General features: G+C 47.4%; 1 protein-coding gene across 2 annotated transcripts in view; it reads left to right on the top strand.

Moving 5' to 3' along the window:
• IGFBP2 (insulin like growth factor binding protein 2) overlaps nt 1-26,308 on the top strand; it is a 63,453-nt gene extending 37,145 nt beyond the window's left edge. For both annotated transcript variants that reach the window (XM_032113773.1, XM_032113774.1), the window contains exons 2-4: nt 20,757-20,980; nt 22,386-22,526; nt 24,287-26,308. In XM_032113773.1, the coding sequence (XP_031969664.1) occupies nt 20,757-20,980; nt 22,386-22,526; nt 24,287-24,454 (533 nt within the window). In that variant the 3' untranslated portion in view covers nt 24,455-26,308. The remainder of the gene's footprint in view (nt 1-20,756; nt 20,981-22,385; nt 22,527-24,286) is intronic.
• Nucleotides 26,309-26,743: the final 435 nt, after the last annotated feature.

Below are 26,743 nucleotides of genomic sequence, written 5' to 3'. Positions count from 1 at the left end.
AATAGGAATTTTTCAGCAGGTAAGAAGGTAACAGTGAGGTGAATTGTATTTGGTGCTGTGGGGGAACATCTGTGTTCCTTTGCTGTGTGGTTCAGAGTGGGGGCCATGTCAGGGTAAGCATTCAGATGCAGTTGTCTGTATCTCCTGAGTTTCTGCATGGGGTCAGTTTTGCTCAATCTGCATAGCCTAAGGAAAAAAATCAAGTCAAACGCACAGCTCAGGATTGTTGTCTTAGTTTGGGCAGCTGCAGTGCATGAGGTTTTTTGTGAAGAGGCAATTTTTGGAGCAAGGCAGGTGAGGTAATTACCACAATCCTTTTTTTGGATTTTGCTAAACGCCTCCAGCCTTTGCAGGGCTGAGAAAAAGAAATTGGGATTTTCCCCCAATCTCCTGGCCCTTTTTACTTTAAACATGTATGTTCAGTGATAATAGCATGACAAAATAAAGGGGAATGTGGCACTAAAAGTACAGTCAGTGTCAGAGGAAGGGACTTGAACCTAAATATCTATTTTAGCTATATGGCCGTCCTTGCCATAGTTACCATGATTTTTTTCTGTCTGCTGGCTTGATGATAACAGACATTCTGTCAAGGATGGGATTTTTATGGTCCCTTTTTTAGAGATGTGTACTGCTGGACAGAGTGATAAAATTACTTCCTCAAGGTCTCTTAAGGATTGAGAAGCAGGGTAGGAGGGCTCGAATCCAATTCTCTTGAATCCTAGTTCACGACCTTGGCTCTGAGACTGTTAATGGGACCTTCCTGGTGTCAGGATTGACTTCCCTGAAGTCAGCTGTATTGTACCGCCATAAATTACCTTAAGCAGATTATGGCCAGGGCCACATTAGTTGCTTTCAAGGACTTTACTATGAAACAGAGCACACAAAAATTGGAGTGGGATCAGGAACAAAGAAAGTACTGAAAACAGAACTCTTTGGTCCCACAGTCAGTAACAGAATGGGTACTGAGACTTTCTTAGTCTACCAGAATCCATTTTTGTCTTAGTCTAATTCATCCTCTTTCATTTGCATTTCCCCTTTTTTTGGCTAACATTGGTTTTGATGAAGAAATGTGCCAGAGCCTGTGACATCCATGACAAGTCCATTCACAGTCCCTCATGTTGAGCCAACACTACTGACTCCATCTCAAACAGACCAAAGATGAGGCCACAATTAGCAGAGACTTAAATGTTCTGCAGTGACAGGTTTTTGTGGTGGTGTTTCTCTGTGATGGTGTATTTGATAGTATCCTTAGGAAGGAGGAAGGTCTGGGTGGCTGTGATCAGAAGTCAAGGACCCAGAATTGGTGATACCAGAAGCACTGGCATGCAGTCTGTATGGACTGGTAGTGGTGCTGTCCTAGGTATAGTAGAGTAAAGAAGAGAAAGGCGACCTTTGTGGGGGAGGTGAAGTTTAAAATAAAAATTAGAGAAATTAAGAAAATGAAGGAAATTCTATGGGGTGGCAGGGGTTGTGTGGATAAATGTCTCTGTAATGTTATTGGAAGGATAAAAGTTTCCAAAATAATACTGCAGTGGGAACTTAGGAATGTATCTTAATATCTAGGAATACACATTGGCAAACACATTTTATTAATAAGGTAAAACGTAGATATGCCTGGATGTGATAGCCCAGACTTTTTCATTAAATAGAGCACCAGCAAGTGGAGGTGCTATTTTAGGTTTTGTTTTGGTAACTAGTGTTGATGTTAAGAGGACCTGATTTTACAGAGGAATCTTGGACCTAGTGCTCATAAAATGGATTCCTTTTAAATTAAATGGAAGCCTAAACAAAAGTAAATCTGGAACTAGGATACTTGTCTTTGAAAGGGCAAACTTTGAAAAATGAAAAAACCTGGTGAGTGAAGTCATCTGGGCAGAGAATCGTGAATGCAGAATGCAGAGGATACAGAGCCTCTAATTCAGAGGTGCAGAAACCATCTGGAGCAGGGGTCCTTAAGCAGAGGAGGAAAACAGGGCAGGAAAGAGCTCCTTGCTGAAGCTGGTGAATAGCCACCTTAGAAAGGATAATTTGGATTAAACAGAGAGTCTGTAAGGAATGGAAAAAAAGACTAATTGGCAAAAAAGCAATGTCTTAGAGGTCAGGAAGGGTAGGGATAAAATGAGAATTGCCAAAAGTCATGCTGCATTAGGCCTGGCAAAAGAAATTAAAACAAATAGCAACAGGTTTCTCAGCTACATAAATAAAATTAGACTTGAAGCCGCTGTGCAGCAAGGACCAACTGGAAGATCAAAGATGATGTAGGTACGGATCCAGTATTAACCAAATTTTGCTTCAGTGGTCAGTACAGTTGGAGGGGATGAGGACATGGAAATGTTGGAAACTGAGGGGAAGAACTAAAAGAATCAAAGAATCAAATTGATTGAAATCAGTCAGAGGGGTAGGAGCACCAGCCCTGGTAGAAACTGTAGGTGTGTGAAGATGTTGAATACTTGTGATTGCACTGTTGGGCTCATTGCTACGAAGGAGGGGAAAGCCCAGAAAAACTCTTAGGGTAAATGGTGTGGATGGTTGAGAGGGTCAGGAGTGGGATAAAACTGAATAGCGCAGAGTGCTGGGATGGGCAGTGAAAGACCAGGCTGGAGACTTTGATGAATGGGACTTTTGCTAGTGAAAGCTGCCAGTGGACAGCTAAGACCTATGTGTGTTAATTGATCCCAGGGTGAGGGGATCCTGCTTTGCAAAAACACCCAGGCTCACCCTGTATCCAGAGAGGTGTCCCACGGGGAGGGAAGTGTTAACCCCTCGGAAAGCAGCTGGCAAGCCCTCAGCAGCAGTCACAAGCCTGAAAAAATGGATGTAGGCGCAGGCACAGGTGCAGGGAAGAGCTCCAGGGGAGTGGAAGCTTGTGCCACAGGGAGGGCTTGGCAGGGGAGGGCTTGGCTGCTCTGACGAGTTACAGGAGGAAAACAAAGACAGGGAGGGGAAAGAGCACTGTGAGCAAGAAAAGAGCGTTGGCATGAGGACATCATACCATAACTAGCCCTAATAATATCCTGTCTAGAAAATATGGCATCTTCTGCTGTCCGGGGCACTGTCCTTCTAGGATGACAATCTCCAGGTGATACCTCAAGGGCGGGGCAGGTACTTTTCTGCTCCCAAGGAGGCTGCTGTGATGTGGCTGATGGAAAGTCTCATGTCCAGTGGCTCAGCAGGCCCTTGCACGAATCCCAGGGAGGATTTAATTTTTTCTTTAAAAGAAGAATTTTCTAAAATGTTTTAGTTCTCCTCATGAGCCCAGGTTTTGTCAAGACATAGGGAAACATAGTGCTAACTCTGCCATGCTAATGCTCCTTCAGCTTGGCAGAAGGCAGGTCATGGGGGAGTGATTGTTAAAGATCAGTGTGACCAAATGATGATCAAGACCAAATTCAAACTGAAATTGTGCTCTCAAGAGTTTGGGGTTTCATTCACAGTATTCCTGTTTCACAATAAGTTTTACTGTTCTGAATTTTCAAAGGGAATGGAGAGATGGTTTTGCTGTTGTTGTTAATACTGGTTTTTAGGTGCGGGTCTCTAGTCTGCCTGTTTTTTAAATTGATTTTATTTTTAATTGTAGCAAACCAAGTGTCAGGACATTCTCTGACCTAAAGAGAGTTTCCATCTATTTATTTATTCCCTGAGATTTTATTGCTCAGCATTTCAGAGTAGCAAAAGTATCTTATGTGTTTGTTTTCTTTAGGCTCTAGAGTTTACTCTGCAGCCAAGCCAAATTACTCCAGCTTTGGAGAGAGCTGAAATGAGGAAATCTGTACTTTGTGACCTTAAACTTCAAGTGAAACGGGATTTAGCAAATGGAGCCAGTGATCGACAGTGAATATTTGCAACGGGTAAATGGGGGAAGGCTTTAAAACAAAGCCTTTATACAATGCCAATGACTAGATAATGTGGTAAAGTTGGGAACAGAGATAGAGAATTGTTTGCTCAAGAGGAGGTGTCAGGTATGTTGTCTGAGGCCAACAGCCCTGACAGAAACAGGGAAAAGGATAGCTGGCATTTCTGATACTTTAATTGCAAATGAAACAAAAGCTGGTAGGGGAGAAACTGAGAAGTGTCACGTGCCTTTAAGGCCTCCAGTCTTCCCCAGCTTACAGTGGGCCTTTCTAGACTGATTTATTCCTGTGACTCAGTGAGGGCTGGATTTTAAGCATTTGCTTCTCTCCACCTCCAAGCTCCCCCAGCATGGCCATGCTGCCTTTGGGGCAAAGGAGCAAGATGCACTTCAGACTATTTATGGCTCATTCTACAGTTTCATTCTGGGAACATGGCGGGGAGGCTGATGGCTGTTTTGATGCCAAATATTCATCACCCTTCTTCCATTTTCCAAGTTAATTTGTCTGGATGGCTTCTCCGATGACTTCTCACATTTTCCACCACCTGATGCTCTATTAAGAGTTTGCTCCTTTGTCCATCTCTGGGGCTGTTTTGTTGTATGGATGCTGCTCCGTTTTCTGTCCAGTTTAAGGATTTATGCTGACCTTGTCAATTGTGGCAACTAATTGAGGCCACTTCTGTAAGGAATCAACATCTGGAGACCTCCATCCCAGCTCCGCTGCAGTAGGTGTGATCTGAGCACTGCCCTTTTCTTTGGTGGAGGTTCTTGGTTAAGGGATCATTCCACATGGTGTCAGGTCACCTCTTAGGACATCCATCTCTGATGCTCCCAGGTTAATTTTTCCCAGCTTTACAGCCAGAGGGACAACGTCCCATTCTCAAGCCTGCTTCTTCGTCCAGTTCAGACCACAGATTTTTGCTGAGTAAATGGCTGTTTTGACTAGAACACTACAAAAAACATTTGGACTTGCCTTTAAAATCACTCATAGCATGATACACTATCACAACCCTTTTGTAAACTATACCAGTGCCTAATTATTTGGATTGTCCATGTTTGTGTAATCCAGTAGTTTTCATCTAAGTAAAAGTTGAATATTTATAAGAGTTGTTAATTCCTTTTGGTCTTCCTAGACTTAACTATAGGTGTAGTCAAATTTTCCCTGGTTGTTCTTTTTCCTTTCTAGTATCTTACCTGACCTATCTGTCCTACTTTCTTCTGTGGTGCTCCATTATATATTTTAGGAACAAGAGAGACACGTGTGTGGAATTATCCCCACAGGTTTTATTCACTTTCGCTTTTCATTATTGATAAGCAGTTTCCATTCTCCTCTTCTCTTACACCTCCTTAATAATAAATATTTATGTTGCCCCATAAATTTACATAGTATTCTGTAGACCTCAAAAGTGGCAAAGTCTTGTCCCACCAATTTCTGGTCTTTTCATGCATCTGCCATGCTGCTGTGGTGGCACTGGGAGCAGAGATGATACAGCTTTGCAGGGAAGGACCCACATACTGCAGAGGCTGGGTGTATTTTGCTCCTTCGGAGCTCACTGGGAATGGAAGACCTTCCTAATTCCCTTTCAAAGAGAGGGGGACATAGCAGCTGGTGATATTGCACATGGAGAGAGAGTGGAAGTGCCCTGAAACTGGACATGCCCATTCTACCTTTTCTGGTCCTGTAACAAATCCTATCTTGGAATGCAAAATTTGCATTACCCCTCCTGTGACGTGTTAAATGCCACCAGTAACTCTTCCCTGCTGACTATAAACCCTTCCCTCCAGCATTACCTGTTTGCTCCGGGCACTCTTCCTAAGTGAGGTAGGAGGGAGTAGTAGTGAAATGAGTTGTTAACTCAGCTCTTGCTGCGTTAGGGATGTCTCTGGTCTGGAGGAACTTGATGATGAAGAGATCTGTGGCTGTGTAGGAATCAGCCAAATAAAGCTGGTAGAAATGAGATCAGCCCAAGGATTTTCTTACCCTGGTGTTCAGTAGGAAGACTCAAATGTAAATATGATGATTGCAAGCACATGTGGCTGTGGCTGTCCATCTTGAGACCTGTTCAGTGAAAACTGGATTTATCTGTTTGCCAAGAGCAACATGCTTTTCCCTTTAACCCTCAGGAAGCCTTTCAGCTTTAGTCTGGCTGACAACATCATGGTTTATTTAGCAAGGCAGAGCATGGTGAGGCCGAGGGAGTGGTGTGAGAGGCCACAGCTGGACTTTGTGAGAGACAGGGATGGGGCAAGGGAGAAAACAATTAGGAAAAGGCAAGTGTTCTGGTGCAGAGTTTTAGAGTGGGACTTATAATGTTCAGTGGTAAATAGCTGGTTAATCAATGCCAGATTGTCTCTTGGAAGTCCTCTTAATTACTTCAGCCTGTGCCAGACACTGATATCCTTGAAACCTGAAAAATCCCATTAGAAGGTGCTTTCATTGGTCCTCGGCCAACATCTTTTGCTGGGTGACAAGAGCGAGTACTGATGGGCTGGGGCCATCGGGGCAGCACTGGGGCTGGCACTGCAGGGGTCTCTGTGTCTGGGTACCCTGTGCAGCTCCTCAGGAGCTTCCAAGGAGTTCCTTGCACTAGGGTGGTGTCCCAGCTCTCCAGTTAGACAGGCAGCAGTAAGAACTGCTGCTGCTGTTTTCCATGTGCTTTGGCTTTGTTCCTGTGCCCTCAGCTCATGCCAAGACCTTCTGTAGTTGTGAAAAGGCTGGGCATTTTTCTTTCTCTTTAAAGAAGAGGTGTCCTGGCTCCCAGCCCCTCACCAGGGCTGTGGTTGATTTTGGAGGCATGTGTGGCACACAGCAGGTGCACTTAGCATTCTGAAGGTCACCCCTTGGCTAAGGGGTCTTCAAAACCTGTCTCAATGGGGTATAAAGGCCGGCACTGTGGTGTCTTTCTGCTGACTTGTTCCTGTGGGCTGAGGGAAAGCTATGAAACAGGAAGAAGACGATCACTATTTTTCAGTTTCATTTGGCATTCCATGAAAAGATCAAGCAGAGCACAGAACTAAACCATGAAGGTCACTGCTGTAAGAAGTTGGAAATGGCCTTTATATAAGTGGCATCTAAAAGGAAGTATAGAAATTCACAGAAATACGGCTAGCTAAGAAATGTGATGATCCGTGTGCAGCCTCTGGCTTGGAAAGTCCCTGTGTCATTGGTTTCCAGAAGCAGAGGAGATGATCAGTCATTACAGTCCTCCTGACATCAGCTGCTGGTCACAGAGGAGAAGCTCATTCCCTGACTGCTCCCTGTTTCCCTGGGAAGCAGTGCTGCAGAAGCCATCTGCTGTCCCCTCTCGCTGTCTTGGTCGAAGGGGGGTCAGTGTGGGTTGTACAGCAGTACCTAAATTCTCTGCCTTCCCTGACTTTGGAAGATGGGGTGTCCTTTTGAGGATAACTTGGTGTTCCCACAGGTAGCGTCCAGCTGGGTTCAACTGTAAAGCCTAAAGAGGGATTTTTTCGTAGGAAAGATGTCTTTGCTTTGTGCATACGAGCTGTGCTGGAGGAAGAGAGGAGGGCAGGGAGAGGTTTAGAGACTGTAATTTGCTCACTGCCCTCCTGCCAAGGAATCCAGAAGAGTTTGTCTTGTTAAAGACGGGTCTGTTTTCCTCTCTAGTGAAACAAGAGTGCCTGAACATCCATTACCAGTTTGGGATAGGAAGTGCAGAGTTTAATTACATTTTGACTCTCTTTCATTTCACTATTCAGATATTTCTTTTCCTGGGCTTGATGTCTTGTTGGACTGGGACAGGAAGGACCAGGGGAGCTCATTCGGCTGCTGCTAGTATGCCTTGCTTTTTGCTTGCTTTGAGGGTGGCTTTTGTGTTTAGACATCTGAGAAAAGATACCAGGCAGCAGGGATAAAGGATGGTTGGACTCAGCACTGCAGCGTGAAATCAAACTGGAACACAGCATTGGGAGAGCTGACAGTGCTTCAAATATCTTATTCATGTAGGAGGGGGACAGGCAGGACATTGATGCCTCTTCCACTGGAAGAATTGGAAGCCAGAGTTCACAAGATGTGACAGTGGCTGAACAGGATTCTCTTGTACGTGAGGGGCAGGAGAACAAGGAGCTGATGGTCAGGGCAGGACACTTGAGGAGATGGCTGGTGGGGGTGGGGAGTGTACCTGATGGGCATGAAAAGCAAGTGGTGGTGTAACTGAGGAGCTTCCTCCTGGGTGCCTGGAACAGATTGTGGGGATTGCTGCGTCACGGCCATGACATGTGGTGGTGTGATCATTTCATCCAGCCACTTACCCTGAAGCTACAATAGTCCTGATTTCAGCAGGTCATCCTGTTAGCAGGTATAGAGCTCCTGGGCTGCTTGTGTGGGTTTCATTCTGTGTTAGTATTAAGCATAATGTATTTGTGTGCATTTGGTGCTCCATGACAGTCAGGCGGCCTGCTGAGCTGTCTCAGCCTCAGTCTGCAGTGAGACGCATACTCTCTGGGATAGTGGCCATCCCATATCATGGCCTGAAAGCTGTGGAAGGATGATGGGCATGAGCATGTGAGGATGCCACAGGCCAGCAAAGGTGCCCTAACTCCTTGCCACAGGAGGCACCAGTCCTGTTCTCCCAGTGGCTGCGAAGTACTTGGGGTGGCTTAGTGGGAAAACAGCCAACTTCACAGCCAGCGCTCTTCTATGTTCCCAGCTACTGTGTGCCTGGCTTCTGGTTTCACAGGGAAACAGGCATCTTCCAGCATAGGAGCTGGCAAAGGGCATTTCAGGTAACCTCTTCTCAGTCCGGGGGCATGAAGGACCCTTGTACTTTCTGGAAGGGATTCAAGCACTGCATGCATCGAATACAGGCTTCCTGAGCTGGGCTTTTCTGTTGTTCAGGCCACCTGGAAGGATGTGCCGGAGGAGTCTCGCAGCATGATTGTTTGTGAGCAGTAGCTGGCACTAGCACAGCCTGCACTGGGTGGATGGAGAGGGACATGGGGGCTGTGTTTTGATTCTGCTTTTCCTGTTTGTTGTAACTTGGCAGAGGCAAAGTTTCAGAGACTGCAAGGGCAGCACGATCCTTTTTCTTTTCTTTCTTCCTGACTTGTACTACACCACCTTCTGCCACTAACTCTGATTTTTTGCTGGGGAAAGAATGGGAAGGGAGGATTGGCGGGGTCGAGGTCTGCAGCTTTGAAGCACACAAACCAGAATATTTAGGATGAGGTTTATTGTCTAGAGAGGAGACTTTCATAAAAGCAGCCCCAGAGATCGTGAGCAGCTGTCACAGCGGCTTTTGTTCCTGCTTCAGGTGGGATTTCAGTGGAAAAAAAAATTAAAAAGGAAGAATGAAGAAAGAAGCAAACTTCAAGCACACAAAACCCTCTCTGCAAGGTCTGTTTAGAAAATGGAGATAAAGCAGCAATAAAATCAAATGCTTAATTAAGCCAGATGTATGTGCTTTAAAGCACTAACAGATGTGGCAACAGTGGCTCTAATGAAGTGGAGCTTTACAGACCAAGTGTGGTGGAGGTGGGTGTGGGTGTCCATTGCTTCCCGATGGGGAATAGTGCAGCAGTGCTTTTGTTCTGGGGACTGATGAAAGGGGGTATGTAGCTGCTGGGGGCTGTTGTTCCCCACCATCTCCTTGGCTCCTGCCCCCTTGCCTCTGGAATGGCTGTGGTTACATTGCTTTCCAGTTGTGGTGGTCTGTATGAGAGCAGTGCGAGTTACAGCGCTCCAGGGCAATTCACCTACTGACAGCCTCCCACCTTAGGGCTCCTGGGAGGGTTTTGTGCCCCCCTTGGTGAGCTCCTTCCCCAGACCCTATGCTTGGGGACTTACATGCCCTTAAATGACTGCTGCATTTTGCTTTGAAAATTTAGGGGTTCCAAAATGTGATAGATGAAGGCCAGGTAAAACCTGTTGCGTGCTGTGCAACACCAGCAGAGTACAGTGCGAGCCGTACTTGCTGCAGAGCAGCTGGGTGGCCTGTGGCTGGGGAGGCTTACCCACGCCAGGCTTACACCATGGTTGGGGTTGGTTTGGAGAAGGACATAAGCACCCATATGCCACAAGCCAACTTATGGCATTTGGCATTTTGGGCTGAACTCTCTGAGAATGCCAGTCCTTCTTGAAGCCAGAGGGTTCCCTGCATTTCCTTGCAGAAGCTCAGTGTTTCACTCTTTGGGTTGTTTACAAAGGCAGGGGTGGTTTTCTCTAACTTGGGGACCATCCTGAGGTATCAGCAGATCCCACTTTTCAAGGGCTCTTTGCCATATGCCTGGATCTCTTCCAAGGCTTTAAGTAGTATCCAGATTGTCCCACCAAGAAGGGGGTGCTGTATAGATCAGGTGTAAAGCAAGCACACCAGGGCGCTTGGTGGTGAGCGTGCTGACTGGCTGTACACAAAATGCTTTCTGGAGCTCTTTGAGTGGAAAGCTGACTGATGTGCATCCCAGCTTCCTTTCCGGTGGTTAAGCTGGCTTATCACATTTGTCTCCATCACTCTGTTTTGTGGTGGTCTGTTTCTTAAGTTTTGCAATGCCTTCATCCTCCTTGGGAATGCAGCTACTGATGTTCCCCTGTCTTTTCTTCCTTCCTCTACCACAGTTTTATGGCTTTCTCTTCCTGCCTTTTGCTCAGCAGGAGTCTGCAAACTCCTGAGGTTTGAATCTGGGCAACTTCATGGGTGGCCCAAAATAGAGAGTAATTTTCAAACAAAATGAGATCCAGCCCTTTTTTCTATAAAGGCAAGAGACCAAAGCAACGACATCAGAGTGAAGCAGCAGGCTGCCTGGCATTGCTTCCCTCCCACCTGTGGGGAGGAAACTTCCCCTTCTGAAGGCCAAGTGGCATGGATGTGGCCATGCTGTAGGCTCTGGAGGTTGGAAGTCACTGAGGGACCGTAAATGTAACTTGCATTACTTGCATGTGCATGGCCCTTGTATGCCACAAACTGTTACTACAGATCAAATTGCTGCCTTCTGGTAGAGTGTCCATGAGTTTGAACCTTTCATTGTGTTCTTGCATGCGTGCATGTGCCAGTCAGCAGTGGGATGAATCTGCAAAGTCTTGGTTTTGTCAAAGCTCCTGGTTATTTCAGTAGCGGTGTTGTATCAGTGAAGACTTTATGCTTAGAGAGTGGAAGTTGCCTTGTTTCAGTAAATGCACATACTAAGATAAATAGTAAATGTGCATAACAAATACACATGCAAGACCTGGTTCCGTCCCCCCTCATGGAGTACTTGAACACAAGGGTTCAAATTTAGCTCTGCCTCTAGCTGGGAGAAGGGTAAAACAAGTGTTAAAGAAATTGAGCAAAGTGGCTGCAAAACTAAGTGAAATATTGCCCCAAGAACAGATGAACAAAGGGTTTTGACATAACCTGAAACAACTGCAATGTTGCTTAGCTTGGATGTCAAATGAGAAAAAAACACTATCTGGGAATAGCTCAACTTGTGGTTTAGATGTGGGATGTAGCAACTAAGTAATAGCCCTCATGAGGAGGGCAGGATAATGACTGTAAGTGCTGGAGGCAGCTGGGAGATGCTGGTGGGCAAAAAAGACTCAACTAAATTGCAGCAGATACTCCCTCTTTCTACTTATGGCTCAGTGCTCTGGTTTTATTTGGAGGCACCTGTGCATTGTCCCTGGGGAACGCAGGTTTCTGGGGGAAAAGCAAACAGGGTTGGCTTTGAGGGCTGGTGCGTGGCTCAGGGGCTGCATGAGGACAGTGGGTCCAGCAGACCTTAAGGTGACACCGGTGGTAGTGGCTGTTGGGCTCTGGCAGAGTTTCTGAGAAGGTAGGAAGGAATTACTGTAATAATAGTGTGTTTTGAAAAAGGCAGACTTTGAGGAAATGTGCAATGAGATTTGGGTGGGTGGTGAGGGGAGCCCTGGCCTGAGCTGCTGTCTGGAAAAATTGACTTTGGAAAAGTGAGATGTTATTTAAAAACTAGTAATACAAATGACTGAAGTTCATTCCATTTGTATACATAACTGGAGAAGCCAATGTGGCTGAGAAGGGAGCAGAGCAATACCAGAGATAGGTGAGAGATGGCTCTCAGAGGCAGGGTGAAGGACCTTTCTGGGTTTTAAGTGTTTTTTGCTTTGTGAGTTGTTTTTTGTTTGGTTGGGGTTTTTTTATTCCTGGTTTTGAGGCTTTTCCACTTTTCTTGAGGGTGGAAGGTCAGACTTCTGGCTGTGCTGCACACAGCCTTCCCAGATGGTGCAGTACTCTGCCGCAGGCTCCTTTGGCCATGCTGTGTCCAGAGCCACTTCCCCACCAGCCATTGATCCTGGGGGTTGTGAACAGGCACCAAATGGTTACTCACAAATCAGTGAATTGCAGTTGGGCTTCCAGAGCCAGAGGACATCTTTTTGGTGAGCCTTTGTCCCTCCTTGAGGAGCCAGAACAGGCAGAGGGCATTGTCAGAGACTATCTCCCTTAGCTTCTTACATGATAGAACCCACAAAATTTCCCTCAACCACCTCTCCTTGAAGCAAGATGTCTTGTATTTGGCTAAAGCACCCCATCCAAGAGACATGGACAGATGTGAGCACTTCCTCTAGTAGTCCATCTTTCATTTGTGCAGGTTCAAACTGATGTTTGGCAGTCTATCTCCAGCTAATGTGGTGTTTGCTTGTTGCTAATAATTTAAAAGTTATTAGATAAAAAAGGTAACAATTTAAAAATAGGAGAATAGTCTGAAAAGATCCTGTATACTGTAATTTTCCCCAAAATTAGCGAAGGAGGCAGAAATGTTTAGTGTGATGATGAAGAGTTTCTTGTTTGTGATTGTGTGTCCATTAGATCATAAGTCCTTCATCAGCCCTTCCTGGCAGGCTGCAGAGTGTCATACCTGGGAATCAGCCTTGTCGAGAATCATAGCTCCTGTAATTCTCGCAGCCTCTGGCTCTCCTGCAGGAAAGAGAGGTGCAGCAGCCCAATGCCAAACAGAGATCATCTAGATAGTAATGAACATGCAGGCACCCTCCTGGAGGCTGTGGTAAGGAAACTCTTCTGTGCTTGCATTCTCTGGACTGTGGGATGCAAAAGCCCCAACAGATTTGGACTCTGGGTTAGAGATGAGCCCATGTTTGCATTGGGGAAATACAGGTAATTCCAATGTGGCAGGTAAACCTATAGGAAATGAAGAAGGTGGTTTTGTGGTTTGATTTTATTCTGGAAATTGATAGGAACCAACGATTTAGGTCCTGATCTTATACTAGAAGTTGGTTCAGGCTTTTTGGGGTGCCTGAAGACCGCACGGATACATGTGAGTGACTGGGGAAGGAGAGCAGAGACTTGGCCTGATAAGATTAATGGCTTGTTTCATTCAGGCAGAAGCCCCTAATGACTCAGTAGTAGCTACTCTGGGGATTTTCCAGACAAGGTCAATGTCAAATCGGGAAGCTGTAGTGCAATTAATTTAAGCTTGGAAGTGTTTTCAAGTTAATTCATTTGGTTCTGCTGGGAAGGTTGGAGCTTTGCAGAGGGCTAATTGTAGAACTGTGTTGAAAAGGCTGAGATACGGTTCACTAACAAGGGGAAATGCTTTTATGGTGGCAGGGAGCTCAGCGAGCCTCATTCTGCAAAACCTTCCAAACGCATTAAGGTCTTTCCCCGGAGCATGCTGCCTTCACACATGTTGAGGGCATGCACACATGCACAAAAACACTGTCATCAGCCATGAGATGAGACCCTGTGGCTCCTCAGCCTCGGCTTTTAGGTAAGTCCAGAGTGTCTCTGCTGTAGGTACGCACTGGGGATGCACAGCAGCTCCGTGCTCGGAAGGAGTGGTGAGAGAAAAGCAGGATTGTAAGTGGAAGCTTGGTAAATGAAGGGACTTGAAGCAATCCCCTGAATTTTTGAGGGTCCTGAACAGCATCCTCACTTACCACTGTTGGCACAAAGTGAACAGCTGTGCAGGAGGGAGCAGGATGTTGCAAACAATACGTGCAGGCTCACTGCTGGCAGGAGGAGGGCTGGAGCAGACCTTCCCCTGCAGTGGTTTGTGCTCTGCTGGGTCTGCACAGAGTGAACTGGTAATGTGCTACATGGCCCTTCAGTCAAATCATTTGGAAAGAAAGCTAACAAAACAAACCCTGCTGTTTTGTCTCTCTTCAGCCTGGTTGCACATATTCATGAAATGGTGGAAACTTACTATTTTTGCGAATTGTGTTCCTGTTTGAGATGCAGTTGGCATTTGCTGACGTGTTTGTAGATATATTGGGAGGTGGAGGGGGAGGAGAACTAATAGGGAGACAGGCAGTCATACAAACATACGCACATGCAGAAACACATAGAAGCAGGCTGTGTAATTGCACAAGTCCTGTATCCTTGGGAAACCAGTCTACAAATGTGGTTAAAAAAAAAAAGAAAATAAGACCAAAGTAAAACCCGGGGGAATGGACATCTCGGTCCCTCTCCTTTCTTCATTTGACATCAGCTCCATGTCAGTATTGCTTCTCCCTCGGTGCTAGATGGCTTTGCGTGCAGCGGTACACAGGTGAGCTACAGGGCCCTGTGCAGTGGTAAGAGGTTTTCCTCTGGCTCTGGACCTAGGTGGATGGAGGAGGGAAAGTTGAGCTCTCCAGCCACCAGGAAGAGGCAGGAAAAAGAGAGCAAAGCAGGCTGCTGGAAGCTGTGCTGCCCCGAGTCAGCATCCCTGGCACTTTGGAGGAGCATAAAGCATTTCCTGTAGGATGCCTGAGTCAAAGGAAAGCACTGGGTGCCCCTTGGATCACCCCTCAGTGCCAGCTGCTCAGGGCAGGGAGAGGAGCTTGCTAAGCAACCCCTGGCCAGAACATGCTGTTCCCTCCCCAGTCCTGCCTTCCCTGCTGGTAGAGATGGGCTGAAAAGATCTCATGGCATAAAAAAAAAGGGTGTTTGCAGAGTCCTAGGGCTTTTGGCCCCAGGGGATCTCAGAGTGCTTTGTGGATAGCTTATCACAGAGGTAAAACAAGCTCTTGGAGACCAGTGCAGGAGTTTCCTGGCTGTGGTGTGCAATTCCTCACTGATACTGAGCGAGTTGGTGTGGTGAAATAACCTTGGGAGTGCAGGCAGGCAGAGGGGGTCCCAGGGAGCTCTTCTGCAGATGGAGAGATCCTCTGAAATGATTGGTGTCTCACGGTGGCCTGTGTTTCCAGGAGATTGGGATGACTGGTCTTCAGGCCAGTCCTCCCAAAAGCTGGGTGGCACAGACATCTCTGGGCTTGTAAGGCCTTTGCAATCAAATTGACAGCTTAAACATGACATGTTCCCTGTGCAGGACTGAATAAGGCTAAGCAGAACAGGCTGCTGGCTAAGGAGAGGGGACAGGAAGCAATATGGGGGTGTCCCTGTACTTGAATCCAGAAGGGGTCATGCACAGCTTTTTCCCCTCTTTAGGTCTGTCATTGGCTGTTAAACCCAGTCTAGATGAAATACCTTTGGTTTCTGAACTGCTGATGGCCAGGAGGAGAGCTGGGAAGGAATTGCTCTGTAATTGTCTTTTCTTCTGCCCCTCCCCTGAGCATCCATGGTTGCCCTCTGTGAGAGATGTTCCAGGGCAGGTGATGCTCCTTCTCTGATGTGTGCCCTTCTCCCATTGCCCCCTCTCCTACACAGCCCATTGCTCATGCTCTCTCTGTGGCATTTCCAGTTGCACTTTTGTGCAAAGTGAAGAGTGAAACTTGTGTGCGTGCTTTGGTTTCATCTGCCTCTGGACAGCTGCATCCAGACTGGCTTGATGATGTTTGGGGCCACATCACGTACCAGTGCTCCCACATTTTCCCTCTGCTGCCAGCTGAGTGTGGACGGATGCTGTGCCATGGCTCTGTGCTTTACAGGTTGGCACAGCTAATCAGTGAACCCTGGATCCTTTTTGGGGTAAGGTATGGGCCAGAGGTCCTGGGTGGAGGGGGGTGGGTTTTGTTCTTGGCAGCTCCTGCTGTGAGGAAATTGCAATGCCAGTATAATCCTTGTTGGCAAAGTTTCTGAGGTTTCTGAGCTCCAGGTCATAACACACACCCTAGAGCTGTTGCACCTTTGCCCAGGGCTCTTCTAAAAGTACTTTGCAGACTGATGAGGCAGAGGTCACCGGTGCTGGGGTTGGGGTTTGTCTGCTCCTTCCCTACATTCCTACGAGTAATTCTTCCACTGGGGCTGTTGTGCATATGAAAGGTTAGGCTTAAAGGCTCTGTCTGCTCTCAGGCTGCACAGGACAAGCACTGGCTTCCTGGCAGCCTGGGACAGGCATCTCTGCTCCTTAAAATAAAAAGTGGCAAGCAATAAGTAATTTAAATTATCCTGAAATGGTAATACTTGAAGACACAAAAAACTAAAAGAGTTGGAGGTAACCCCCCCCCCCCCCCCCCAAACCTAGATAAGACGGATGACACTGCTTAGGGTGAAAAATCTCTCCATGGATGCTGCATTCCTGCAACCCCAAGTGTGCTCACTCCTGTGCATGGTACAGTGCCAGGCCAGGACTTGGGCTTCTAGATTTGTCCATATATTCCTTGCATGGCTTTGGGCAGCACTCTCAAATATTTCTGGGCTTTTTTTTTTTTTTTTTTTTCTTTAACCATGTGCAATTCAGGATGAACACCTTTCTGTCTTCAGGGTAATTAATGAACTGCAAAGCCCTTAGATGTCTTCAGAAGGGAAGTGCTGGCCAAAGGAGGCTGTGATTGCTGTGGGAGGGAGATGTCAGCCCCATCCAGCCCAGGACACAGCCGGGACCCCCAGTTAGTGGGGTTTCAGGCAGGGTGTTGAAGGCCACTTGGGTGAAACTTTCTGTGGGTCTGGGGCCTTAATCAGCATTTAAACACTGTACAAACACCCTGGGCAGATAAGCAAATGCACGTGAAACCCTCTGGGCAAACTGTTGATGAAGGAAAGCAAGTGCAGAGAGAGCAGGAGCAGCACTGGGGAGGGCGGCTGCAGTCCTTGGCATGGTGTGTGCTCCCGTGATACAGCCTGGCCCTCCTGTGCTAAGTGAGTGCTACTGGCTCCATCCCGTCCTGCAGCCCAGATACGCTTCAGGGCTCTTCAAAGGGATAAAAATATATTTTTAACCTGAGGCAGCCGCCTTTTTTTGTGTGGTACATTTTTTCTCATAGCTCTGGAAGTGATAGGTTGTTTTTCAGCCCCTCTGTTTCTCAGCTGTCTTGGCAGAGGTGCCTAGAGGTCTCAAACCAGATTCCCGAAAATTTTAGTACTGGAAATTGGTAGTCGCTTTTGAAAATGTTGGCGAGACGGTGCAGCTCCCTACAGACATTAACTGATGGCCATTGGAACAGGCTTTTTCCTCAGCCAAGTCCTCACCCCATTGAAGCCAATGGGAATTTTCCTTAAAAAAGGCCATAAAGAAATTGTTTTCTTGGCAAGGAGAGAGGTGTTTCATGGACTCTACATCAGTGTTCAGGAGAACTTCAGCTACCTGCTTAGATTCCTGCCACATTTGTCCCACCCTGTGCAAAGCTCTCTACCTTTTGATCCAGAACAACACAGGAGATGTTTTCCACATGCCATATGAGAGAACTATAAAACAATTGTTTTGGAGTTTGGCACCACTCCCTTACAGATACATTTAGTGTGAATTGAAATTGGTCAGCTAAAAGGTGTTGGCCAGGATGACAGACAGATTAGGGCTGTGTATCTTGAGGCTATTGCATACCTGCCCATCCCATGCTGGTAGGGGTGGTAGGTGGCTTCATTAGTTCATGGATAGTCATAAACAAGCATGACTTGCAGCTTTTGGGCAGCATTAAAAAGCATTATCTGGCTGTAAGAGGGGTTGTTTGGCTTGTGGCATGCTCTGTGCTCTCCTTACCTTGAGTCTTTTATCTCTCCACTCTTCTTGTTGCTCCCTGGCCCTTTTGCTCTTTCAAATGTGGTCCATCACACCTGGTGCTCAGCCTCCTCCTGTGCATGCAGCTTGTCCTGAAAGAAACACTGGTGCTTTGCACATAGGGCCAACCTCTTCTGTCTCATCTCCCTTCCCCTGTGATGAATCCATCCCTGGAAGCTCCAAGTCAGGATAGTTTCTCCTAAGAGCAGCACCAGATTTGGGAGAGGGAAAAGCTGTGATGGGGCTCTGGCATCAGCCCCAGGTGAACCAGTCCAGCTTGGCAGCAGGGTCAAAGGCATGGCTCACCATGGCCGACTTGGCCTTGGAGAGGAGTGCTTACAGTCAATAGCAGCTCGACCTTCCTGGTCTCTGATCCAGTCTTGCTCCTGTGATGGTGCCTGGGGAGCCAAGACCAATCTCTCCTGTTCTTGGGTGTGTTCATGCACATTGGCTTGCACACTCCACTCCCATCGGTGGTTTTCTTTGGGCTGATATTTGTTAGCATTGGAAAGTGAGAAAAATGAACAAAAATATTATCAGAAGCAGGTTTTGTGAATGAATCAGCCGACAAGAGGCTTACCAGCTTGCCTGCATTTACTAGCACAGTGCTTATTTGGGCAGATGTCTATATATTTTAGTTGGAGGCAGGAAGGAGTGAGAATGGATGGGGGAAGACATCACTTCCAGTTTGCTGCTTTTCTGTCAGTTTGTACCATCTTTTTCTGAATGAAGCAGAGGACTGCAGTGTGTCTGAGAAGCTGCCCTGCTGCTGCCCTTGTTCTGCTGTTGTTGACAACTTGGGGGACACCAAGGAGAGGAGCACGAAAGAGGTCAGAAGGCTAAAACTCTCCTAAGCAGTTTGTTGAGGATCAGGGCCTGGCCAGCCTTGCCCATCTCTTCATGGTGCTTTTTTATTTGATCCCCTCTAAAGGCAGCCTCATGACCTTCTCTCTTCTCTCTATGTGTTTCTAATTAACGGGGAGACTGGCATATAAACAGAATATTCCTGGTCAAAATATTGCTTGCCTGACTCCTAGGATGATGGCCAGATGGCAATCACCAGATAGCAGCCTAGACTTTGAGCTCTCCCATCTGGCTATCAAACCTGGTCTCAGTTCTCATCTGGAACCAGACTTGAGGAAAGTAATGGACTTTGCCAGATTGGTTTTGCCCCATGTTTGCTGTTCAGTTGCTACCTAAGCAGCTAAAAACCTGCAGACCAAATGCATTTAGTATTTCTGGAAATTGTGAAGAAGTTCAAAAAGATACTGGACAAATCCACTGAGGGATGGGTCTTTTGGTAGCTTTTAAATCCTGTGGGTCAGATGCAGTCTTCAGCCATGAAAGTGCTTTTACTGCTGGTCTGCAGCACAGACTGGGAATGGTCCTTCTGCTTCCAAGTAGCTGCTGGTAGTCTCTCATGAATGGCAGGCTGGGCTGGATGGCTCTTTCATCCAGCCCACCTGGGCCATCTTGGCATCAGGCAGGTCAGCTGCATGTTTGCTGAGTAAGTTCAGACAAAACTCTTCTCGCAGTTTCTCCTTTGTGAGTTTGGGGTTGTAGTACCTGAAAAGAGCTTAGAAAGCTGTGGCAGAAATAAAACACTTTCTATTATGATTTTTCACTCTGTCATGACAGTAGGGCTAACAAAATGTTGTGATGCAGATTCTGAAAAAAGGAACTGTTAACATCTGTAAATGCTCTGTATGCTTGGTCCTCTGAGAAGCAGGAGAGATCCATAAATTAACTACTGTTACATGAGCTAAAGCACTGCTTGCACTGCATCATACACAGTTTGATATGATTTCTTTACCTCTAGATAAAGTGCCCGAGTTCCATAATGCTGGGAAGCTGAAATTGGAGATGCCCGAGAGAATTCTGATGCTGGGAGGTTGGGTGCTACAGTTCTACTTTGGCAATACTGAAAGACACTTCCTGTTTGTCACCACAACCAGAACAGCCTGGTCCTGTCTCCTGGTGTGGTACCTATGGAACTGCTGAAGAGGTCTTATATGGAGAGATACATACAGAGATGTACAAAACCTGGCCTGGGTTATTGCACTGAGAGGTGATGTGCATATGTGGGTTCAATCCTAATTTGGGCTGGAAGGGACCTCTGGAGGTCTTGCTTCAAGTTCCAGCTTAATGCAGGGTCAGCTTCAATATTATATTCAGCTATAGTATTAGATGTGCTTGCTCAGCCAGATCAGAGGGATCAGCTGTCACCTTCTGGGCATTTGGAGCAAACAGGATGAATTGAAATCTGTCCTCATTGCCACTGCAAAGTTCAAAGAGACCTGTGTCTGCAGCATTGTGACCATTGTGTCCTGCTGTGGGAAGGTTTGCTCTCACAAATTCCTGGTGAATTGGGAAAATGCATAAAGCACAGAGCAGAGGAGATGGAACAAGTCCAGAAATCCCCAGATTTCTGCTAACTGATTTTTGAAATGGCTGAACTAGCTGGGATCTCGTGGCTTTCAGCAGTGGCAGAGTTGTGACTGTTCCACTGTCAGCAGAAGTGGCCAAATGCAGAAGTAGGTAGAAGCTAAATGAGTAACACAGTGTATGACAAACAATGGGAAAGATGGTATGGCAAGGATGATGATCACTGAAATGGCAGGATCTCCAAATGATGTTAGGGAGGCTTTTGAAAGCAGGCCTGAGAATTTGTTTTAGCACATGAATATTGAGTAAGTATTCCTGGAGATGCTCTGGGGGATGATAGATGGACTCAAGGTATTGTTGCTAATCACTGTGGTCTTAAGTGTTGGAGCTGAAGTACACTTGGCATCTGTAACCCAACTGGACTTCTGATGGGAAAATTGCATTCTTGGGAAGTAATTTAGAAGGTCACAGAAAAGCCAGAAAGAACTTCTCCAGCAGCAATTGCTCTTTAAACCGTCTTTTAGAGTGGCAGTAACTCCAGAATGAAAGGATCTGTTCTCACCTTCCAGATGAAAGGGCTAATGCAATTTAAAATTTTTGCATGCAAAGATTTTATGGCTTGGTAACCAGCCACATCTGAAAATGATCCAGGGCAGGATGAACACGTGAGGCAGCGCCTGACTGAGCTGGACGCTTTCCTTGTCTGCCCTGTCTACTGCAGATAATGGTGATGACCGGTCCGAGAGCATTCTTGCTGAGAACCACGTGGATGGCACTGTGGGGATCTTGAGTGGAGCTGGAGGGAGGAAGCCCATGAAGACAGGCATGAAGGAGCTGGCGGTGATGAGGGAGAAGGTGAACGAGCAGCAGCGGCAGATGGGCAAAGTCAGCAAGGCCCATCACAACCACGAGGACTCCAAAAAGTCACGGCTGTCGACGGGCAGGGTGAGAGGGCAGAGCTGTGGGGAGCTTAGGGGGGCAGCTGTGAGCTCACTGGGAAATGCTGAATACAAAGCCTTAATGGCATCTGCAATAAACTGTCTTAAAAACAGAAAAAATAAATTGAAAGAAAAAAGTGGGGAGAGCAAAAGAGGAAAAGAAAACATTTTTGGCCTGATGCTGGGGCCAAACATCTGATGAACTTTGATGTGCTGGTCAGGAGGCATTATTTTCAATGCAGCTTCACCTCTGGAAGGGGGGCTTCTGCTGGCTCAACACCGACCTCTGCAGGGGTGCAGGCATGCCCTTTGCCCATGGACTGGCTTTCTCACACCCTTTGTCCCTAAGCAGGCATGGCCCAAGGGGATTTGAGGGAGCAGAAGCGGGGCTGTCTTCCTGCTGCAGGGCAGCCCCAGTCCACTGAAGGGAGGCCACAAGCCCCGAGGATAAGCTGTGTGACTGTCCTGTAGCAGGGAGAGTGCTCTAAGTCCTCCCTGTCTCCTTCTTGCCTGTCCCTATCGCTCTGTTATCCAGTTCTTGGCCGTGGTTTCCCTCTAGTGGGAAGCTTGATCAAGGCAACTAGATGGAATGGGAATGGGGATGGAGATGGAAACTCACTCCAAAGGGTCCACAATATACATCCCTGTAAACATAGAGAGTAATAATATCTGGGGAGCACAGAGACAGAAAGGAGCTTTAAAAGAGTCCTCATGCCTTCCAAGGACTAGGCAAAACAGAGGTTCAAAATAAAATGCAGGCACCGTCAACTTTGAGAGCTCACACGCTGCTGCTGCTCCTTTGCAAAAAAAACCCATCACCCACTGCAAAAGCAGAGAGGTGTGGACTCAGTTTGGCTCACATCAGGCATATTTCAACCACACTGCCTTGGCTGGAAGCCCTGTCCCAGAGCTGCTGTGGAGCAAGAAGGATGCCTCCAGAGGCTGGCTTTGGGTACTCTCATTCCCAGGTCTTCCCCTCTACTCCCATGGAGTCTCACATGCTTTTGAGTTGCAATTCTGGGCCAAAACTGCATCACAGGTGTGCACTCTGGGCTATGCTTATGGAAACCCTCCTGGTCTCTCTGGACTAGCCCTGCTTCATGTCACTTGACACCACCAGTGGGAGCCATGGTAGCCTCTCTGAGGTTTCTCCTCCTCTCTGTATCTAGGAGTTGGGATCTGGTATTATGTTGGCTCCTGGCCATGTCAGGTACATGGGAGAGATGTGCATGTCTATGCATGACTTTGATTCTGGGTGCCTGGAGGTGAAGTCTGCAGCAGGACCCAGTGGCAAACCTGTGTCTTTAGGGATGCACACATCCCTACTGATGTTCCCATTGTCCGCACTGTTGAGGCTGAATGATACCATTATCCTGATATATTTTTTTTTCTGCTTTCTGGGCTGTTTTCAGACCCCTTGTCAGCAGGAGCTGGATCAGGTCCTAGAACGCATATCCACCATGCGACTGCCAGATGAGCGAGGGCCCCTGGAGCACCTCTACTCCCTTCACATCCCCAACTGTGACAAGCATGGCTTGTACAATCTCAAACAGGTAAGTGGGGGGAGTGGGAGCTCTGGGGCTGACTATGCTTCCAGCAGCAGCCCTTGGCTCACTGTCTGTCCCCACCATGTGCAGACACAGAACATGCACAGTTCAGGACTGGGCTGATACCCTGCACATGATGTGAGGTGTGGGGTAAACAGCTGATGCTGCATGTGGCATGGACAGGTTTAGTTAAACTCATCTGCAAGTTTGCAAGTGGAGATGAAATCCACATCTACATATGGCTGTGGGCAGTCCAGAGATGGAGAATCAGTGTAGTTCTTCTTTCCCACAAGAGCTGCTTATCTATTTTCATGAACTTTGAGCCAGGTCTTGTCCAATCTGGGCCCTGCTGCAGGAAAAAAGCAGAGAAGGGCTGAATGATGGCCAGTCTTGCAGAGAAAGCAAAAAGCACTTCTGGGAGTCACGAAGGTTTCTACTGCATTTTACTGGTTTTCCTCCACAAGTCAAGGCTGGTCCCACAGCTCCAGGAGGGATTCCTTTCAGGCAAGGTGGGGGTCAGGGTGCAGCATGCTTCTGAAGGTATTTATGGGACCCAGAAAGACTCAGACAACTCATGTGTCTGAATTCTGACTTCTTGGCTTCATCTGTGCAAAACCACCAGGTATCAGTGGCTGAGGAATGGGGAAAAAACTGCCAGGAAAAACAGCAAAACCACCAGCTGGTGCAGGGTTGACTGGAGTCACCTGTGAATAGTATCTGGATATGAGGATCCCTTATAGATGAGCCTTTGGAAGGGACTCCTGCTGTTTTCATGGCTAGGCCTTTTACTCAGGGCTACTTCTACCCCTTGATCAGAAACATTAAATAACAAAAATGGGATGCTCTGAGATAATCTCCCTCTCTCCCTTCTCCTGTCTCTGTCCCACTTGGATCCTCACCCTCTGTCTCCCCGTGAAAAGCCCCATGGCTGGCTGGATCCCGCAGCATGAGCACAGTTGGAAGGGCTGGATGGAGCAGAGCTGGCAAATTGCCTGTAAGATGAGCTGTGTCTGGGGAATGAGCCTGGACACTGCAGTGATGCTTTGTGTGCTGCTCCTTGTGTCTGGGGAACAGGTCAGCCTGCACTGGCCTGCCTGGAATAACCTCTGCATCTACTACACCCTGTTCAGAAATGTATCTGCTGGGGATAGAGGGATGAACATCAGGTTCAAAGTGCCTGCAGCACTGCAGGGCAGGAGGAGGACAATAACCATTAGGCCAAGGAACTTCTCTCTAACAAGACTGGGAGGACAAAAGTCCAGGTCCAGATGCACCATGGTCCCTACCTCTGTTCTGAGATTAGTGAATCTCTGTTTGGTCTGTCTGTGGGGGCCTTGATCAGATGTTTGTTTAGCCTAATCTGCAGGTGATAAGAATCTCATACAGCTCCTCTGTCAGGGTGTCTCATCCCTCTTTCCTGAGGGATCTTTGTCTCTTTGGATACTTTCATCCACAGCTGGCAAAGGGTGATGCATTTCAGGGACAGTTGTCCTTCTAGTTCATTAAAATTGGCTTCTTGGTCCCTGGCACAACCCCTGGGGAAAGAGGTTCAGCCTTCATGCTGGACTGCTGCAGTAACAGTGCTGGTGCGGCATAGGCCCTGCGCGGGTTTGAGTATGGCGTCCCATGGATCTTGCCTAAATCCAAACTAGTGCCAGAGAAACCCCAGCTCTGTCAGTGTTGTGGCTTTGGGCTGGTTGACCTGGGAAGTGGTTTGTTTTGTCCCTCTTTTCACTCTGACACCTGTCCTGTTCCTCTCCACACAGTGCAAGATGTCGGTGAACGGGCAGCGTGGTGAGTGCTGGTGCGTGGACCCCATCCATGGGAAGGTGATCCAGGGTGCACCCACCATCCGCGGGGACCCCGAGTGCCACCTCTTCTACACAGCCCATGAGCAGGAGGACCGGGGAGCACACGCCCTGCGGAGCCAGTAGACAGATGTGATCCTGCTGGCTGGAGGTGGCTCGCTGTGGCCCCAGTGCTGGATTTTACATGGGTTTCAGCGTGTCTCTTTAGGCTCTAGAGGAGACTGAGGTTGGGTCCTGTGTGCTGCCCTCCTTCCTCAGCTGCCTGGTTCCTGGGGAGGGGAGGGATAATGGGAGGGGAAAGGTGGTGGGGGGTTTGCAAGGAGAAGGGACTGCTTTCTTAGTCTTTCACCCAACGTAAACCAGAGAACTGGTCTTTTTTGCTCCTCGCCCTGCAGCCCTGCCCTCCCTGCTGTTCTGCGGCATCTTTCTGCACCCTCCAGCACAGAGTGCCGTGTGCTCCCTGGCCCCTCCCAGGGGACAAAGCCCCTTGCTATGGGTGGGAGAGGATAAAAAAACTGAAAGAGCCCAGCCTTTTCCCTTCTTTTTCTCTCTTCCCCAAGACCAAAGACTGTAAATACTGTCACCTGCTTCTTGTGTCCTGCGAGTCAGTCCCCTGCGCCCCAGCCCAGCCGTCAGTCCTGGCATGGGATGGAGGGAAGGAAGAAAGACCCTGGATTCCCAGCTGGAACATACCACCGCTGCTGGGATGTGTTCCCCAAGGAGGCAGCAGTGTTATGCTGAGGGAAAGGGCTAAAGATGAGACAGCTGCCACCCTGCCCCCTGACAACACTCCTGGGTGCTTCCTTTCCTCATGCTGGGGCACAGCCAACTCCACAGGGACCCAGCTTCAGCCTCTGGTCCAGGAGCATGGGGCCTTTGGGTGACAGCAAAGCTAAATGCTTGCTTTTCCAGGGGATTTGAAGGGCTTTTGCACAGTATTTCTTAGGATCAACTTATTCCGAGGGAGCTAAAATGAACTTGCTGAGGCTGGGTGGAAGGATGCCTGTGTAGATTTAGGGTAACAAGCCAGGGAATGTCTCTCTTTCTCTCATTCATTTTTTCTTTATTTCTAGATAGGAAAAAAAAACCCATCTAAAACCTGCGTTCCCAAGCAGTTGCCCTTGTCCCTCCATTTTTGCTTGGGACTGAAGTGAGCATCTGTTATTCAGCACCTAACTTTTTCTTTTTGTAAGTAAATTACAGTATATATCTTGCTTTGTAAAGGCCCTTTACACGGACACGCACACACACACACAGACACACACACTCCTCTGCCCACATACACATTTGTATAGATGAAATCCAAATGATTCCAGGTGCTCTGAGCAGTTTTGTGCTGGACATGCTGACAAGAGATGTGTCTCTGCTGTTAATTCACCTGTTGATTTCTTTCTGTACAGAAAACAATGATGCTGAGAATAAATAACTTCCCCATTGCCTAAGCAAGGAGGTTTTATTATTTTCTTCCTTATTTTTTTTTTAAATAAGGAAGATGTCCTTTTTGGAGCAATTGCAAAAGCTTTCTCCTTAGAGTAAAAGTCTTGGGCTTTCCTTAAATGGTTTGTTGTTTCTTGTCCCCCTTCTTGGACCCACATTTCAGATCCCAAGTGTGAAGGGCACAGGTGGGCTCTGTAAATTAAGGCCCTCATGACTTTGCAGGGGTTTGGACATGACAGTGGAGGAGACAGGGGAAGGATCCCCTTTGGAAAGTTGGGGATGGGTATATGTGGATGTGTATGAATGGGAGCACATGAAAGAAGAAGAAAACACGCCTCCATGCAAAACCAAGTAACTGTAAAAATGATGCTACCTGTTTTCTGTTAACATCTGAGGGTGTTCTGCTTTTTCATATAAAACTTGCACATGCTGGCTCTCATTTGGTTTGTAATTTGTTTTGTTTAGGAATAGGGAAGTTTTCTTATGCGTTTGCCATTTTTTCTTTTGGAAAAGCTGAGCTACATAAAGTTGGAATAAATTAAATAGGATGCCAGAAAACTGTTGTCTTTCCCCTCCACAGTGCTCACAGGATATGTTTCTTTGCCTGATGCATCGCATGCAGATTTGTCCCTGTTCATCCTTTGTCCATGGCCGAGAGGCAGTAATGGGAGTTATCTTTTCATTGTTACTGGCCCCGGTTGTGTGAGCAGGGAGGAACTGGTGTCACTCATCTTTTGCCTGGCTATATTCCTGCTTTACACATGGGTCCTTGTGAATGTGTTGGGAAGGTGCAGGGAGGTACAGGCTTGTGCACGGCCAGAGTTTGGCTGAGCTGCTCCACTTACGGGCCTGTGGAGAGAGGTCCTGCACCTTTTCCCAGGGTGTGAAGTGCTGCCAAAGGGAGCATGACAGCAGAGCTTGGTATTTGGACATCATAGGAGGGCAAATAATAATAAAAAATTAAACCCACATTCCATT

This window comes from Corvus moneduloides, chromosome 7 (assembly GCF_009650955.1).
Source record: "Corvus moneduloides isolate bCorMon1 chromosome 7, bCorMon1.pri, whole genome shotgun sequence".
Taxonomy (NCBI): Eukaryota; Metazoa; Chordata; class Aves; order Passeriformes; family Corvidae; genus Corvus; species Corvus moneduloides.
This window is presented reverse-complemented; position numbering and strand designations above follow the sequence as displayed.